Source organism: Dicentrarchus labrax, unplaced genomic scaffold, assembly GCF_905237075.1.
Source record: "Dicentrarchus labrax unplaced genomic scaffold, dlabrax2021, whole genome shotgun sequence".
Taxonomy (NCBI): Eukaryota; Metazoa; Chordata; class Actinopteri; family Moronidae; genus Dicentrarchus; species Dicentrarchus labrax.
In genome coordinates, this window is record NW_026136706.1 from 8,714,739 (window position 1) to 8,734,630 (window position 19,892).

General features: G+C 40.3%; 1 protein-coding gene across 5 annotated transcripts in view; it reads right to left on the reverse strand.

The window, feature by feature from the left end:
* The window catches only part of pard3bb (par-3 family cell polarity regulator beta b), a 197,766-nt gene that overhangs the window by 22,295 nt on the left and 155,579 nt on the right, over positions 1-19,892 (reverse strand). For all 5 annotated transcript variants that reach the window (XM_051404690.1, XM_051404694.1, XM_051404689.1 and 2 more), the window contains one exon: positions 2,288-2,364. In XM_051404690.1, coding sequence (XP_051260650.1) covers positions 2,288-2,364 — 77 coding nt within the window. The remainder of the gene's footprint in view (positions 1-2,287; positions 2,365-19,892) is intronic.

Here is a 19,892-nt window from a genome sequence, read left to right on the forward strand (position 1 = left end):
ATGTCTGAAAGTGGAAACAGAGACAGGGTGTACTGTATGTGAGTGTGTGTGTGTGTGTCCAATTTCCCAAGGCTTTTCAGATACCACAGCCAGACCTCAAAACTATCATCACTGTTCTCGCTCCCATCTGCCAAAGTCATCACCCACACACAGACACTCTCTCTCTCTCTCACGCACACACACACACACACACACACACACACACACACACACACACACACACACACACACACACACACACACACACACACACACACACACACACACACGAAAGAGGTGTGAAATAGCCATCCCTCACCATTTTAACAGGGGTGGGAACCTGGCTATAAACTTTGTAACGTTCTTAACTTCTGTCTGTCATTCCACTCACTGACTTCCTCACTCTCTCTCTCTCTCTCACATTCGCACACAAACAAACATTTGTTGTTGGCTTGTTTGTCTGCTGAGGTGTTGGTTCTTAGAAGGAAAATAAAATGGGGTGAGAAGCAGCTAGTAACAACTACTCTGAGTTTTTCCTGTTAAAGTTTCCACTTCTATTTTCACTTGAATACATCTTATTTTTAGATACAGAAAGACTGTACAGTACAGTGATATCAGGCGTGTTAAGGGGCTTTACATAAGTACATTACTGCAGTATTATTTATCTTTGGAAAATAACGGGAAAAAATGATACAGAAAATAGGGAATGTGAAGGAGAAGAGAGGGAATTAAGAAAGAGTAAAGGAGAAGAAAAAAATGGAGATGTTAAGACAGTGAAAGAGTGAAGAAAGAGAAGAGAATTAAAGTCGAGGCCTTTCAGGCAGTGAAAGTGGAAAGGTTGCAAATGAAAAATGAGATGCTGAAAGACCGGGAGTGACTGATGATGGCTGGAAAATATAGTATGTCTTCGACTGTGTTTCACATTGAGATGTTTAACTGGTCAGTGAACAGCTGCGGTTTCATACACAACCCAAGCAAATTTTAAAAAAATCTTTTAAACAGCTATTACATCAGAAAACACATCATGAGAAATAAATAGAAACAATCCTTAAAGAATTGATTAGTATACTCAGGAAGCTGTTATTGTTCTTGTGTTGGCTAATGTTAGTGATATTTCATGCTGTCCAGGGAGGAAAACAACAAAATGCACCAGGAAATAGGCTAACGCATGCTGCACAGAGATAGTCGAGTGGTTAAGCTCCCTGCTTGACTGTCAAGTTTGACCAGAGCTGTCTCTCCTGTGTCCTCTACTCACCTGCCTCCTGGCTTTTAAACTGTCTGAATATATAGAAAGAAACTGTGAAATACTTAGTCTGACTGAATTCAACAGAAAGTGAAAAACTCCCTTAGAGTGGACTGGAAAATAAAAATGAAACAATGAAAAAAAGAGAAACGTAATAAATTATTAATTCATTATAACAACATCACAAATATGTTGTGTAAAGCTAATGCAAAAACATCCCACTTAGAATAAAGAAGTTCTTTTGATAATTTAACAAAAAACAAAAAATCTTCATCTCTTAAATCACATGACTAGGAAACTAACAAGGCTTAATGGATATTTTAGTTAAATATAACAATAAGAGGTTTAATTGTTGATAAATCTGAATTTCAAAAGCTATCTTTAACTTTAAAATCTAGTAATGGCTGTTCTGTGCAAACATGTGGTAACACTACACAAGCTGTTCAGTGAGGACATACTGAAAATCAAGTGTCTTAGTGACATCAGCTCATGTTGCTGATCTGAATAGCAGAGAACATGCTGTATTACATGAGCCAAATGCACGATGAGTTCCTTATCCTTTAATAATGTACGCAACATTTCCAGTAGAGTGTAGTTATTAAAATTGTGCCAACAAGACTGTTGCCAAAATTAAAACGTTTTATTGAAATTTGCTGCTTCACTTGTTCAATGCAACATACACAGACACCAAACTATGATAGCCGAGGTTTAAAATGACAGAGTAAATAAATAAATAAAACAGCAGAGAATCCACTCATGACGGCTACTCATGTGTGTAAGGCAGAGCAAGTTTTGGTGGGGGTGCAGATCTAGGAGTATCGGTTTTCAACCCCTGTCTGAATGTGTGTTCCCCAGGGACGGGATAAGGTGAGATCCTGGCTGAGCCTGAGGCCTCCAGAGACACTCGGAAAGACACACAGACTACACAGATTTAATTAGAGGCTTCAAAAAGAGGAGGATAGGACAAAAGAAGAGGAGGAAGAAGAAGAAAACAGAAAGCAGTGATACCTGAGTTAAAACATTTACTTTTTGGATCTTATACAAAAGAGGGAGAATAAGCAGTACCTTGGTAAGGAGGCATACTGACGTTCCACCTCTTCATAACGTGGTGCCAACCGATGATCTGTCCCTCTGCCTGGCATCTGGTAAAGAGACAAAGTTGGATAGTTTGTGGGTGTACTTGAATCACAAAGTTTTTATATATTTAAGTTAAACCAAAATTATTTATTTCTCTGCCTCAAGTACTAATAAACTGCAAAACTGTGAGCCTAAGCATGTGCAATGTGCACCCATAAGCTATTTGCTTTTCCTTATACGACTGTCTGTGAGTGAGTTTCTGTGTGTTTGTGATACAGGGGTAATTTAGGATTGACAAAGGCTAGTTATTAGGGATTTAGAGTTTCAGTCTTCTGAAGTTCTTTTGGGGGGTGGACAAGGTCTCCATCCCAGATTAGGTTACTTCAAAACAGGATGGAGTCGTCTCGCTCACAGACACACACACACACACACACACACACACACACACACAGAGTCACACATATACAGAGTCAAGTCTCATCTCCATCTTGAAAAAAAAAAAAGATTAAGTCAAGCTGCTGACAGTTCAATCTCTCCAGCTTCCTCTCTTACTCTTCATCTCACTGGTTTTCTCTCTCACTCCCACATCTCATTTTTTCTCTTCCACCACTTATTCCCATTCCTCTCTTTTTTCCATACCGTGTGTGTGTGTGTGTGTCACCTTCACACACACACACACACACACACACACACACACACACACACACACACACACACACACACACACACACACACACACACACACACACACACACACACAGTGTCCCTCTCTTGGAGATTATCCCAGTCTATTCAGCAGGGAGATTCCAGCTGCCGCGGTGCTCCTTAAAGAAGCCGTCTAAACCCCAAATGTCAACAAGCTCCATTAACACACACACATGCAGACATACTCACAAGCCATTTTCTCTGTAAGACACACTGAATATTGTAAATGACTCTCATTTATACATAATGTGGGGTGAGATATGATTCAGGTGATTGAGTGTTGTAACTTACATGCAGCATTATAAAGTCCCTTCAGGGTCTGCTTAACGCTGAGTCTCTGAAAATAGTCCATTTAAACGTAGCCTATCATACCATTGCCACTGGAGAAAATGGTGCCTTTGTTGATAATACACATTTCTTATCAGATAAAACTGCAGAACACATAACTATTTCTTCAAGAAAAAAGCTGTACCTTAGACAATGGGACATTACTGTATGTCATCTACACATTTTGGAGCCACGATGACCTGTAAAAGGAGGGTGCACACCATGTTCTCACATAGTGGAAGAACGAGTAAAAGAGTGCCATTAAATCCAAAATATAATGGAAGGAGGGTGAAGTGTATGTGTGTGTGCAAAGTGGTGAAGACAAAAGGTTGAAGGTTTTATAGAGAACTAGGTTCTTCTTCTCTCTTGGACTCAAGGTAATATAGTCAACATAAAAGGTGCTGAGAATTAGATATTACAGACCACAGCTTTTTCTTCTCTCACTGCATTCCAGGGAATGATACCATGAGGCATATAAAACAGATTTGCTGGTTCTGCTTTCTTCTGAACACCTGTCTTTATAGCTTCAATATCTCAGGTAGAGAGAGAGGAGATATTAGGTGCGAATGGAGAGGTGGAGTAAAAGAATGAAAAGGCAATAGATGGAGAAGAAAGGAGGAAAGAGAGATAGAGTGAATGAGAAGTAAATGAGTTAGGGAGAGCGGGAAAGTGAGATACAGAGAGGAGGGGGGGATATTATGAAGCCATTGAGAAGTGGCAGGGAGAAAGAAGGGATGAGAGGTGAATTATAAAACAAGGGAGTGAATGGGGTGAAGGCGAGGACGACGGAGTGGAGGGGTGAAAGGGACATTAACGACACAATTTAAACAAGATGTTAAAAGAGGGAGCGAGAGATAGCGAGAGGGGTGAGAGATGAGAGGGTGAATGATTACAACATCCGGTGGAGACAGAGAGGTGGAATGGAAGGGGGAAGAGAAAATGAATGAAAATGAATGAGGGAGGTCAGAGAGATGGAGGAAAGCAGTTGAAAGATAGTTAAACTGTCCTTCAGGGATAAGGCTGGCATTATTCTATATTGTTCTGATAAAATCTGAAAGAAATCACGTGAAAAGACCAAAATCAATGATGCATTAGTCCGTCTCACAGTAGCTTCCTTTTTCCCTACTGTGTCTGCTGCTCTCGGGGAAAAAGGCCCATTGGTTTCTATGGACACATGAATCTTTAAAAACAGGTCAAACATACGTAGTTTCTTTTCATAAAAAGGCCCAGTACTGTCCTGAAACAGCTGGGGACTCTTTTTGTGTACTATTTTATATACATTAGGTGCACTATTGAGTATTTATGGTGGCGGTAAGTGGGATTAATTTAAAATAATCTACAATATATGGTGCTGGCACTTTTGGACAACAATGGTGGTCTTTGGCACAGAGGAATTGTTGTTAGCAGGATCAGTCCACTGTTGGTTTTAGTCTTTTCACGTGATTTGAGTGCAATAAGGAAATACATAGAATATTGCTAGCCCTGTCCTTTAAGAGGCCGTGGATCACAAACCTAAAAGGTGTCCAAACAGACATATAGTGCTAGTATATGGTTTGGTGCTTCTGTGCTCATGTGTGCATGCCTTTGTGTGTTTCCATACACATGGATTAGGAGAAGGAGATTACTGTGTGATGCCACAGTCTGAGCAAACACAAACAGATGAGTGTGTAGTGAATGTGCATGTGTTTGTGTGAAGTGAGGAAGTGTATAGAAAGCAAACAAATAGGTAAGGGTGTTGGTAACTATTACTTGATATAAGTTAAAAACTACGAATAGGAGCACTCTGCTTATTCAGTAACATATCTGTGTGTACTTCTCTGAGTGTGTCTTTGTGACGCAGCTTCAATGCAGTTCTGTTTATAGATGCAGCAAAATCAGTTTGAAATAAATAAATGGTTAGTTTTTGATTCACTATAAGCTTGGGATGCTTGGCGCACAAACCAGACAGCACTGAGCACTTCTCACACCAAATTAATTACGTCACAAAATGAATCAATTAATGAAACTTTTGTTGGACAAATGAATAATAGAAAAATGCATTCAAATTGCCTCGAAAAAGTGAATAAACATTTTTTGGTCAAGGTAACAAAATACATAAGACTCTACTGAAAGGTGCTTATAGCTGAAAATTTGACAATCCCACAAACAGCTCAGACGGAGCTAGAAGATTGGTTTGTTAGCGAGCAGAGGGACTCGCCGGGTACGACTATAGCTGCCTGTATTACCCTGTCTGTGACTCTGTGCAAGTGTGTGTGTGTGGGCTGAAAGAGTGAGAGAGAGAGTGAGAGAGAGAGAGAGAGAGAGAGAGAGAGAGAGAGAGAGAGATGTTAGATGTTAGACTTGCAGCATTCACAACTTTGACAGGAGTACAGTGCAGGGCAAACACTATGACAGCTGAGTTTGCGTGGGACATACTGTACAAACCTTCTTTTTCCCTCACACGCACGCACGCACACACACACGCACACACACACACACACACACACACACACACACACACACACACACACACACACAGTTACATGCACACACCTGTACCTACATGCACAAAACCCATCTTCCCCAAAATTCGCTCTCTTTCTTTCTCTTTCAAGTGCAGCTACTATACACATACACACGCATAGCCTCTCTCATGCACACAGCCATACACACACCACTCTCTCCAGGCGCACACATGCACACACATTAAAAACACACTCCCCCTCGCTCACAGAGGGCTGTGGCAGTAGTGTAGCGCACTGGTTGGGGTAATGGTCTAGTGAAAAACCATTTCACGGCATAGCGAGCAGAGGAGAGGCAGAGAGGAGAGCGCGGAAATCAAGCAGAAGAGACTGATACTGAAGGGAGAGGGAACACACACACACACACGCACGCACACACACACGCATACGCACACACAGAAAGTGACACAGACACACACTTACAAACACACACCTACACAGGCATACACACTCTAAGAGGGGCTCATCTCTCTCTCCCTTCAACAGACCCTTCAATTTACCCATAAAACACACCACCCCATCACGTTCAGCACTGACACACACACACACACACACACACACACACACACACACACACACACACACACACACACACACACACACACACACACACACACACACACACACACACACACAGAGTCTACTATTCTTTCTCTTGGCCTAACTGACATACACATACACAGACACACACATAACATCTCAAACGTCCCGTCCTTTTCACTCGAGCTGTTTCAAGGATTTCAAAGGGATTCTGATCGACACGGAGTATTTGGTAGATGCATGCTGCCTAAATGAGACTACTTAGCCCAAATGTGAAGTGTCTCTTCCCTTCTTCCATGTCTCCAACTCTTGCTGTAATTTTCTCCAACACCTCTTCATCATCTCCCTTCTCCTCTTCAACCCCCCCCTTCAGACTCTTTCTCACCTCCCCCTTTCATCCTCTCCATCGCCATGTCCACACCTCATCTTTCCCCTTCATTAACCAACTCTCCTTAAGTAAAATAAAGGGTCCCTGTGAGTACTGTTAAGCCCCCCGCCCTAACCTTCACTCTTACTTAAGATCTTTTTTTCCCCTCCTGCATCCTTAATGTTGTTATCTTTCTCCACTTTCCTTTATTCATCCCATGCATCCATCTATCACTTATCCCTGAATTTACAACTCTCTTCGGGCCCTATTGTCTTACACTACCCCGTCCCTTCCTACAATCAATGATGACAAAGAGGAACCGTATAATCTCTATCAGTCACTTCTGTTCCTGTTGCTTCCCTTTCTTCTTCTGTGCAACTGATAGAGGGGGGGAGGGTTCTGTCTTTAACAATCCCCTACCTTCCTCCCACCATACGTTTCTTTTACTCTCAGTCCATCTGTCTCTCTCTCTCGCTCCCAATGTCCTTTCCTGCTTCCGTAAATCAATAGAGAAAGATTCTGCTCCCTTTCTATCATCCCTCTATCGTGTCCCTCACCCTGCCTCCCACCCATGTGGAAATCGATGAATAAGGGAAGGCTGGTTCTAATCCGTATCAGTCATATCGTTCTGCTCAGCCAGCACTTTTGGCTGACTCAATTAAAACACAGGTCTGAAGAGGCTGCAAATTCTGTGTGTATGTGTGTGTATGTGTGTCATATCTGCTGCCTGTGATATACCTAATGCCTAACGCCTACGAATGGTGTTGGGAGAAATCATTCTCGTGGCACACTGTAAAAACCTATGTTCTTTGATATAAATAAAGGTTAAAAGTTGTTCGGACTTGAAAATATAAATTATCAGCAATTCAACAAAAACAAAGCAGTGTCTCACTTCAACAAAACTGAATGAGTCCTTGTAGCATAAAAGGATTCACAGATGAGTGGTACCCATATCAACCACTCCCTGCACTCTTCTTCGTAACACACACACAATGATCATTTGAACCATGTTTGGATGTGATAGTAGCACAGACTACAGTAATTATGCAGTGTGATGCATAAACCTGGAACTGCTTTATTATTGAAAAATAAATAGTGGATAAAAAGCGGAAATTTAGTCTGTCTACTTACTAGTCTCCTGACAACATGTCTAATTAGCTGTTGGCTCAACCTCATTTTTGTAAGTTTGTCTACTTTAAACTTTCAGTAACAGAACTAGTTATTCTAAATGGAGTTGGCCCAAAAGTTGAGTAAACTACAAGACTTTGCAGGTAGTTGCCTTATTTCTTTGAGCCTTCTCAGCTTTTTCATTTTTACATGGCACTGGTGAGTGGCTCTGTACTGTATATGTCTGATCTTAAATTTGAAGTAAGCATGGAACAAATCTTATTCCCTGAAGAACATAATACAGTTTATACAGCACATTTACATTTACATATCCATATAAATATCACCCCCCATCTTTCTAATTGTACTTTTTCTTTGAAAAGCCTTCTAGCTTTCACTCAGGTTTGTTATTTGGTGTAGAAACTGCTCCAGGTTTTTAGAAAATAGAACACCTGGCTGTGTGCTATTAGTTGGATTTTGTCCCTAGTTCATATTGAAGGCTATTCTTTGTGATTACTTCACCCCAGGCATGTTCTTAATATTTCAGGGGGATGGAGGAAGATTTAAACACACACACACACACACACACACACACACACACACACACACACACACACACACATTAGGTTGTGTTATATCCTATGGTCTTGTATATCCACATTCTGTGTGTTTGAAACATGGATGCACATTGTTAAAATTATATTCTTATATGTTACTTTATTCACTACAGCGAGGGAGAAAAATATGACACCTGTCTCCTATGTGTGATGCTTCAGCTTTTCAAATGGCACCATCAGAGAGAAATCTAACAGTTTTTTTTAGTATTGCACAAGATGTCAATTTATAATTTCTTCTCCTTAATTTCCTTTTCAAACTTACATTCAAGAATTATTCCTGGCCACATGCAATGAGATGTGATGCCATCCACTCAAGCAGTGAGAAACAAAAAGAGATGGTAAAACAAGCTCTTTCAGCCTGTTCTTCCTCACACACTCCATCTTTCCTTCCCCCCACTGCTGGCCAACCATACATACTTCCTTCCGTTCATTCATCCCTGCTCTCCATCACAGCATCCCAGTCTTTATTTATTCTTCCCATTATAACTCTCCATCCATTCATTTAATACTATATACCATCCCTCCGTCCATCCATCCATCCATTCTAGAGAAAGCAGTAATTGCAGCTGCTGGTGAAAAGCCATCCATTTTCTCAGGCTAATTACTACACCCTCTTAACAAAGCAGGACTAAGAGAGTACACTCACAAGAACATGCTTATTCACATTCACACACAAGTGCACCTAACACACACACACACAAACACACAGCTATTATAATAATGCCTTTCCATAGTTCATCCCTCCAACGAGTCTGCGTTGACCACACAGGAGAAAGACACTCTACCAAAACCAACTGTTTATATTAGATATATAAGTTGGTAACTTGATATAATTTGTAGATTTATATAAATATACCTTATATATAATAAAATAATAAATACTTTGTAAAGAATAAAATTGAGCCTATAATGTTTGCTTGGGACATTTTGAGTTATGAGAAGATTGATACAAAAAAATCATACAGGAAACAGGTGGAAAGAGCTAGCTTGGCTCTTTTTGAAATAAAAAATCAAATATCTTGTTTGTTTAATCTGTAAAAGCTGTCTTCCCCTGTTTCCAGTCTTTATGCTAAGCTAACTAGCTATAGCTTCATAATTAACAGACAGGAGAGTGGTGTCGATCTTCTCATCCAACACCCAGCCAGCAAGCAAATAAGCACAAGTACTGCACAAGAGAATTACAAAAACAAATGAACAGTTAATCTATATAAAGCATGAGTAAACTAGATCTGAATGAAGAAGAAAAGTTTAATGATAACATAACACGTAACAATTCAGTTATAATAATAATAATAATAATAATGCTTTGTCTCTTCTTCTCTTAGCTTTATGACAAAATATATTGGCCTGTTATCCACCTGCTTGTAGCATTGTAATCCATCTTTGAGCAAATACAAATGTGTCTTCTGTAAGTGGGTGGTGTTCCTGTGTGTGTTTAGAAAGCACAGTCAAAGCTGTGGGCTGGGGAGTGAAGTTTCAAGAACCAGAAATCTCAGCACCTGGCAAAGTAATAGCTGAGTCACTGCAATTGATCAACCACCCTGTGAAACCTCTGCAGACATATACCATTTTGGTCACTTTGTGCTATTGGGCTGTAAAATCTCACTCTGCCCTTATGAGAGACTCGGAGAGTGAGAGAGGCAGTGAGGGTGATAGAAAACAGAATTCAAAGTCTCTAAACTGTAAGAGTGGCAGAGAAAGATAGTAAAAGGAATAAAATAATCATGGGCAAATTTGCTTATTTGTTTACAACACCAAAGAAGCACAAAGCATATTTATTCACAAACCTCTTCCTACTGAAATGTCAGCGAAGCACTAGAATAAAGGGCTAAGAATTAAGACTGGTACACAGTTAAATGTCACAGCGCTGTTGAGCCTCTCATACAATTAAGACCACAGAAGGTCAATTTTCCCCAAAGCACGCAGCTTAGAGCGTCTCCCATGAATACAGCGATTAATACTGTTTAATGCACAACATATCCTGTTTATTTAGTGTAGGTCTGTGAAAGAGTGGAACTCGTTTGTGTGCTGTGTGTGTGCGTTTGTATGCATATCAGTACATAGACCTATCAATCAAATTAATTTACTTTCTAGAAAATGGCATTTAAAAGTTATCAGGCAGATGGAATACCAACAAACTTGCAGCAACAGACAGGTACAAACAGAACTGTGACTAAGAAGGGAATTGTGTTAACTTACGTTATTCCCTGGAGACTTAACATTAACAATAACCGCTACCTGCCAAACCCAAACCTTACCTTAATCTTGATCCTAAATGTAGCCATTTAAGGTGCTTTCATGCTCGTAGTTTGGTTCTTTTGGTCAGGATCAAAGGAAAGAAAAAGTACAGATTGCCTTTTTCAGCCATATTGAATGAAAGGTAACACATTCGTTACTTTTTGGTGTCATTCTGCATCACCAGGGCTCCACCGTCCCACATGGGGCAAAACAATTTTGGTGACACATCATGCTGCACTTTACTGTCCCTTATGTGTGTATGTATCTTCTCTAGTGCTCACTAAGCAATTACTGATTATGAGAATTATTATTGGTCGAGACTCTTTGTCATAAATATTTACGTGGTTTCCACTCACAAAGTGGGACACAAGCCCTTCACACCTCTAGTTTAACTAATTTTCACTTTCTGATGTATTAGGGAAAATATCTAACCATGGTTACCATTGTCTATATGAATGTAGACTATACACGTTTTATACAAATCGAATTTATGCTAAAATCTACTCACACACAGGTCTGTTTGGTCTGTTTTGCTCGGATTGATTAGTCCACACCAACTGACAGCTTTCACACCAGCCCAAACATACTGCACTAAATGAGAAGAGATGAACCAAACCGAACAGGTGTGTGTCCCCAAATGGTAACTGAGTCCTCATAATGTGAATATGTTAAGATATTTGAGATGAATAAAACAAACAAACTAAGACAAAAAATGTTTGATCCTGAATCGTAAAATTGGAGCTAGCTGTGCCCTTTTTCAGTTCAAAATGTAAGTGTGTGTATATTATATACATGTATCTTTTAGGAAGAGAGTAAGGGAAGTGAGGAATTGATATGAAATAGAGAGAGAAAAGGGGAAACAGCAAGTGTGGTGGGGGAGAGAGACGCGGGATAAATAAATGATACCAAGAAGGAAGGTAAGGCGATAGCAGAGAGGATAGGATTAGTCTCTGTCGCAAAGCCTCTGGAGAAATACACACAAAACCACACACACACACAAACACACAACATTCATTTATGCACACATCCACGCGCTGACATAGACACATATTACACATGCAGTAAAAAAAATAAAATTAAAGACTGAAGACACACAAAATAACACATGCAATTAAAACCAACACACACACACACACACACACACACACACACACACACACACACACACACACACACACACACACACACACACACACAGACACACACATTTATCCAATCCTTAGTGTTCTTAACAGTTAAGCTTGTCCTTGAAAGTGCAAGGTGGGGAGTTGATAAGGGGACAGAGAGAGAGAAAGAGAGTGTCAGGGGTGATGGCAAATATAGAGGGACAGAGAGAAGGATGAGGTGAAGGGGAGTCGAGAAAAGTGAAGGAAGATAATTTGGTTTCCTCTAAGCCCCCCCCCCTGCCACCCAGATAGTCTATCCCTCTACCTCTACCCCCCACTTTCCATCTGTGTCTTTCACTCCTCCTCTCTACCCCAAAACTTCCCGACTTAAAAAAGTTCCCCTTTGAGGATTAGGGCGAACAAAGAAAGGTGAATTCCAAGGAAGACTGAGCGAGTGGAAGAGAGAGGAAGAAGTATGGAGGGGTGAAAAGAAGTAGGGGTTAAAGGGGAGACAATTTACCTGACAGAGACGTACAGATGATGGGAGAAAGGACAGAGACAGCAAAGATGAGAGCAGTGTAAATTTCTACCTCCTCTGCCATTTTTATAATGTCAGCGCCTTAGGTAGGAAAATCTCTGCTGGATTTTTTTTTATTTGTGGATTCTCGTATTATTTATTTAATTCTCTATGATATCTCAGGAGCAGGACTTAGCATAAGCGCATATACACATAAGAGCAGCACAGCCACCTTTCCACTGTGTGTGTGTGTGTGTGTGTGTGTGTGTGAGAGAGAGAGAGAGAGAGTGAGAGAGAGAGAGAGAGCAAGTATGTATGGACGTGCTAGTGCATGTACAAAATCTGAATACGAGTCTGAAAATACACATTTCTCGTGTGCGTGTGTGTGATTGCGTGACAGTGGGAGCAGGTGGCTCCAGTGGCAGGTTAGATGGAGCTGTAATAGGATGAAAGTGACACTTTCTCTTTCTGGCTCCCTCACACGCTCTCTTCCTCTTTCAGATGATTGGCTCCAGTCGGGGGGTAGTGATAGCCGTGCTGTCTTTTGGATTCTTTCCCACATTTCCTATATTTCTTATCTCTTCTGATCTCATGAAAGTCTTGACCTCTTCTCTCCTATTGTCTCCCTGTGTCATACTGTTCTAGTCTCAACGTGTTTTATATCTTGTCCTCTCCATTTTTACATTGCTCTTTTCCCTTTCTCATCTCCCGCGTTTTTTTCCTTTCCTCTGGTTCTCCTGCTATCCCTCCAGTCTAAAATGACAGTAAGAATATGGCTATGAAAAGCCAATGTGGATGCAGGTTTACAATATTAATCAGCACAATGGCTAATGATACAACAGCTAATAATGAGACTGGCATTGTTTTGGTTTGTATTTGGATGAAGTTGTTTCAATCATTCAATACTGTATGATCAGAGATATAAATCAGGCAGATATTTTGGATTTTATTGTTTGTTAAAAGTTATTTAATCAATTAGGTAAATATACCTTAAACTTACATGAAATGTAGAGAAAAATATGCTCAAATTTAAATAATAACAATGGAAATAACAGCGTATTAATCCAATATTATTTGTGCGTGTATGTGTGCAAGGTTTGTTTGGGTGTTTATGTGTATGTATGACTGTACATGTGAAAGGAAGAAAAAAAGAGAAAAATGGACAAAGAAGTGTGGAAAATGGAGGCAACATTTGCTTTTGTGCTGGATGACATGCAGCGGAGGGAAGCAGAAATCCACTTGCTACGCTGAGCTTTTGTGCGGTACGTGGACCTGAATCCATGAACAGATATGTCCACATGTACAGACACACAAACACACAAAGCCCACCACAAGCTGTTCTTTCTGGGGGTCTTGCATGAAAAGAAATGCAAACAAATGCACACAACTATAAATTCTTTAAAGCTTAAGTATTTTCTGACCTTAAATGCATGACCCCTGAGGAAATCTTTTTTTTATCTAGTTGTCAACTTTTTCCAGAAATTGAGCAAAAAAACCCCCAAAAAACAAAAAAAACTGCCTGTATACTTCAGCTTTATCACAATGTGTTTGGAAAGGTTGGGCTGATATGTGATAGTAAGGGTACAAAACTGTATTTTCCAGGCAAATGACTGCAGGTTGTAAGCATACAATTCTCAAAATCCTGACAAAGAGATGAGAAACATCAGCGAGCAGTTTTCAATTTGTCTGAAAGCTCTGACTTGGCTGAAGGGTCAGATATTACCTTCAGTACAAGCATAGATAGTGTCATCTATCAAAAACCCTCCAAGAAATGGAGATGGAAGTTTTCTTGCAGACACAAGCAGTCTGTTGCAGAATGGCCGTGGACTTAGGTGGAAGCAGAAGGGGGATGGGCAGGGGAGCAGGACAGAATTAGAGAAAGCGGGATGGGTGGGAAAGACAGAGAAATGTAAGGAGAGAGCAAGAATGGGGATTAGAAACCCTCTGGAAGGCAGTCACTTAATTTCCTGGCTAACCTGGCTATGATTATCTCCTGGGTGGGAAAGGTACGTTTGATGTCCTGGGACCAGACTAATCTTGGTGACTAACCTCCACCTCTCATTTCCTCTGGATTAGCTTACTCGGCTACTTAATAAAAAAAAGTGGAGGTGGATAGATATTAACCTACAGTGAAGGGAGAAAGGGAGAAAGATTGTGCCTCTCTTTTTCCGACCGTGGAGAATGTCCTCAAGAAAATGACAGCATTGGTCATTAGTTCAAACATTTGAAATTAACTGATAACTCTTGTCATTGTGGCTTTGTAAATAAGAACTGTTGTCTCTGAGAAGCAAAGGAAGCATGTACAGTGATGTTGTTGTTGTTGTAGTGCCAGAAAACCATGTAAGAAGAAGATTGGGGTGGACAAAGGGTGTGACCCTGTGCATCTCATCTCCCACCATCTGTCAACATGGGAGTCTTTTAACCAGGCCCACGACAACACTGCAACCTTATCTAAGCAGTGTGTTGCTCTCACTGTTGTACGAAATGTGAACGTGGGAAAGAAAAAATATGGATCTGCTCTAAAGAGCGGGTGGGCGTTCCTAAAATGCACTGGCCATCTGACCAACAGATCAGTAAAGTAGGTTACTGTTAACACAGTTTAAGATAAGGCTATGTGGGTTGCAGTGGATTAATGAGAACAAATTACATATTGGTTGGAATTAGTTCTAACTTGATCTTTGCCAAACCTCCCAGTAGTTTTAGGGTGTTTTTATATTAGGTACTGCTCCGTACTGTGCCCAAGTATTACATTTGATTAATTATTAAATTATGAATTGAAAACTGTATTTATTGGCAGGCAGCATGTTCAACATGACCCGACTTAAACCGCAGCTTATTCTTGATTATTGGGAGCAGCTTAGAGCTTAGTGGTGTTTCCCACAGAATGACAGTGGAACTGTCATAAATATTCCTATAGGTCATTTCTTATTTCACCATTCTACTTAATTCACCACCTTATTCATCCACCTTAGTTTATTGTTTACTTACAAATACTCATACACACCGGCTGCCCTACCTCTTTCTGCTCCTCTCTTCATATATGAGTCTGCTCCGTTACTGTGGTCAGCAGTATGTTTTATAAAGTCGCCCAAAAAACACAACACTGGTTTTGAATGTTTTCACAACAGCAGGTGAGCCGCGCATTAACAAGGAGGCTAATGGAGGTTAATGATGTCGCAAATATCGAAAAGAAACTGTTGCTTTACCTGGTCTGTGCTTGTTAAACATCCACCACATAATATCTCTTTCTCTCTCTCTCTCTCTCTCTCTCTCTCGTTTCTCTGCAAAATGCTAGGATGAGTCCCTGCCCGACCAAGTAAATATGTGTGTCAAAGGCTGAATAACATTCCTGTGGAATAAAAGAAATGCATCAACTGAACTAATTAGAGCAAGTATCGGCCAATTACGATCCGTGAGCGATCAATCGGAGCACCCTTAATAATAATAATAATAACAAATATATGTACAGTGGAAAACCAGGGAAACAGTGGTAGTTGTATTCAAATCACTTAGCAAAACAGGATATCTTCATTCAGCGCAGTTTATAAACTGTTAATATCTTGTCTCAACTCACTATAAGACCAACAGATAAAACACACAAATGAAACACGCAAGCACACACACTCATGCTTGTCATGGTAACCAGTTGGCTGCGGCTTCTTGCCTGTTTGGATTGATAAATTGGTAAAGCTGAAGGTGACACAGTGCCTCCAACAATTTGGGACCTCATGATTGAGGGTTATTTGCAAATTCACACAAGGACTGCGAGGACTTACAACTCCCACAAATACACACTTTTACTAAATCACTAAAAAGCTGCAAATTAACTAACAATTTTTCAGAAAAGTCGTTGCCAAATTATGCTCAATAGCCTTTCCCAGATTTTTTTTTCTCACCAGGCTTTTCTCAAGAGGGAAAGCCTGAAGTGTTGCCAGGTTACCAGCCAATCTGACCAATGACATGTCACTTGACCCTTCTCTCGGCCAATGCCCTGTCTTCAACAACCGGCTGGGCCCCAGCTGGCCAATTAGCTTGCCTCTTAGTGTGGAGCTCGGCCAATGAAAAGCCCCGGGAGACTTCTGTTCATCTGAACTCACAGATGGGAGGACAGAGAGGGAGAGAAGAGGGAGAGGGAAAGAGGAAGTGTGTGTGTGTGTGTGTGTGTGTGTGTGTGTGTGTGAGAGAGACTTGGCCTGAATTCCCAAACACTATTGAGACATCTTCACTGAAGAGGTTGGCTAGTTTTGAGTTAGCAGTTGGAGACAAATCTCTCCATTTAAAAGCGACCAATGGGAGAATTTCATTGCTGGTAGAAGAAATAAAAAGGAAACCAAACTGCAAACCTGCCAAATTCTAAGATGAAGGCTACCTATTCTTTATTGATTAACATAGGAAGTTTCCCGCAGAACCTTATATATCCTAAATATGCAAAACCAGACCTTTTTAATTTCACAAAGAAGTGTTCAAAGAACATTTTAGTTTTTGTTTTTGAGCTAGGTTCAACTAGGTCCCAATGTGCAGTACTTTGTGGTTGTTAATATGGATGCATTTCACATAACAGGGGTTCAGCTCCAACTCAAATTACTTTATTTCTTAATCCATTAAGCCTAATTTAATGAAGAGCTCTCAAAAGTAAAGTTGGCAAACGGCGAAATTTCCAGTATTAAATGGAAAGGCCTAAATGTTACTGGGTTAGGAAAAAAAAATTCAGCAAGCTGTATACAGAAAATACCACAAAATGCAGAGTGGAACTTGAAAAGCCTTCCTTGCCTCACTAGTTACACTGATTTGGAGTGAAAATTCTCCCAGCATTTTAGCAGTATGTCTATTTTTTATCACAAAAAAACATTAAGTGAAACTGACTTTCTTTCAGTCAGCATTTTGGAGTGCTGTATTGAAATGCCACAGTTACATAAGCCCCCCTCTCTCAGTATCTCAGCATGTGACTTGAATTTCCTCTATTTCTGTACAACTCTCAATGAATCTTTCCCTGACACAAACTCTAACCCACATTTAAAGATAACACTTTATCCCTCAACGTCTCTCACAGTTGCAATTTCACTTTGCTTCATTGGCCTGGCGTGAAAGCTCATCTGTGCTGTCACGAAATCCAAGACAGGAGTAATAAATGAAACAAATATCTACAGAAATACAGTATAAGTTGTATGTTTGTATGAATAAACTGATCTCTATGGGCTGTGTTATGTTATACAAACATGGAGCATCCATGCAAAGTGATAAATCTACACAAGACAAGTCATCACTTAATATACAAAAAGATTATGTTTTCTTGTTGCTTGAATAGAAGTCATGAGAGCTAAATATAAATCTAGATTTGATCAAATGTAACAACATCAAGACTCATGACCTATACCTGAAATAAATTGGGCATTACTTTCTAATTCTATTCAGCCATTTTTTGCACCCGTTGATTCTGTGCAAGGTTGGTGAGAGGCGAGTTACGCCATGGGCAGGTCACCACAGGGCTAATTCACAGAGACAGACAACCATTCACACTCACATACTCCTGCAAGCAATTTTGAGTTACTCATTTAAAACATTAAATCTACACAACATTACTTCATATGTGGCTCCCAGGTAACAGTGAAAGGAACAACAAGGTTTTTAAGGTCTTCATTACCACAAAATCTGGGGTGGACATAGTGAAAAACAAAATACCAGTGTATGCACAAAACACATGCAACCACTTCCCACATATAAACTGCTATACATCAGATTAGTTAGGCTGAATACCTCGCATTTTGAAATTATCTGCAGATGTCTACACTCACAAGGTTCAGGGTAAATCTTTTTTTTTTAAATCAGCAGGCAGCCTTTTCAGTAAAGCTAACTCATCCTGCTGCAAACGTTTGCCCAAATTTCCTCCCCATCGTCTTTTTTCTAAATGTTTCTCCCATCCTAAATGACAAAAAATCGAATCTAAAACGTTACTGACTAGCATTAAATATGTATCATGTATATTGCAGTTAAATTATGTTGCTTCTGACATACTGTTCTCTGCTCTTCCAGTCACATTCTAAAGTCTACAGCTTAACCCAATGCATTTTTATTATTTAAAAGAGCCATCTAAAGCAACATGCTACTGGCTAAAATAAGCATAAGCATGATATTGTAATGTTGATATAGCCTAAAATTTTATGGAATTTTCCATTTACGACAAAATGTGGGAGTGGAAATCGAGCTCATGCAGGTGCGTTCCGGTTCCACAGTGATTGAGATTTATGAAACAGGACCATTAGTACGCACTGCTTCATAAGTAAACTAAAAGTGATGAATCTACACAGTCCAACTACTGTTGGTGAATCTAACTCGTGCTCACTCGTGGAGTAATTTGTCTTATTTTATCACTTTCTTGTGCTGAGAATAATTCCTGTTGGTGACCACAACCATTGCCATAAATTTATGCTAGAAAACATATTATAATAACCTATGCAGGGTCCTAACTAGGGGGTAGCTGATATGTCATATTTAAAAACTGTCCCCACAGTACTGCAGCTTTGAAGTATTCAGCAGGAGGTTAAAAGGGCATGTTTGCTTTCCTGATGTTTCTCAACATCTTCCTCTCCCTGGCTTTCCTTCATACTCTCTTTTCTCCATATGACTTTCAGGTGACTCTGTCTCCCATTCCCTCACTCCGTCTCTCTAAACACCTAGACTTTCTTAAACCTGCTCTCATTGTGAAACTCTCTGACTCTTACTACTGTATGACTCTAAATCTCTCCTCCTCTCTTTCCCTCCTCTCCATCTCTCAGTATTTCTTATCTACCAGATGACTCACCATATTTCAACGTCAGATATTTTCTCTCTCAGAAGCTCAAGAGCTGCATGCTGCTTTAAGAATCGCTGACAATCTCCAAATACAGACACGCGTGCATGCACGTTATCCTCGCTTGCTTGCACACTGGCAAGTGTGTGCTCGCAGGTACACATATTTGACACTTAGAGGTGTGTATGTCCTCGACAACACAGCTGAGCCAACAATCAAGAAAAAAAACATGCACACGCACACGAGCAAACACATACTCACACACACATGCACGGCAGTTGGCTATCTGTCCTGTCCACAGTGCAGTGGCCACTGTTGATAACACTCTCCACTGGACCAAAACTCATCACTCTTTACACACGTACCTGGATGAGACTGTGTGTGTGTGTGTGTATGCGTGTGTCTGTATATTTGCCTGTTGGCATCTTTATCAAAGCCTGAATAGGAGTCATGAGAGCTAAATAGAAATCTAGATTTGATAACATGTAACGACATAAAGACGCGCGCGCACACGCACGCGCACGCACACACACACACACACACACACACACACACAGCTAAACGCACAACCAAGGCCACATCCACAAATAGGTTTTCCAAGAATGTGATCTCTACATAGTAAACTGTATTTTTCCAACCATTTCTGCCAACAGCACTGCAACAAGAGAGGCTTTCACGCTAGATTAAAGGATAATTTCTATTTCTGCATGTGATATTGATATGGCCCTCTTGAATATGCTGAAGAACCAGATGAAAACACATGCAGGGATTGGATCTCTGT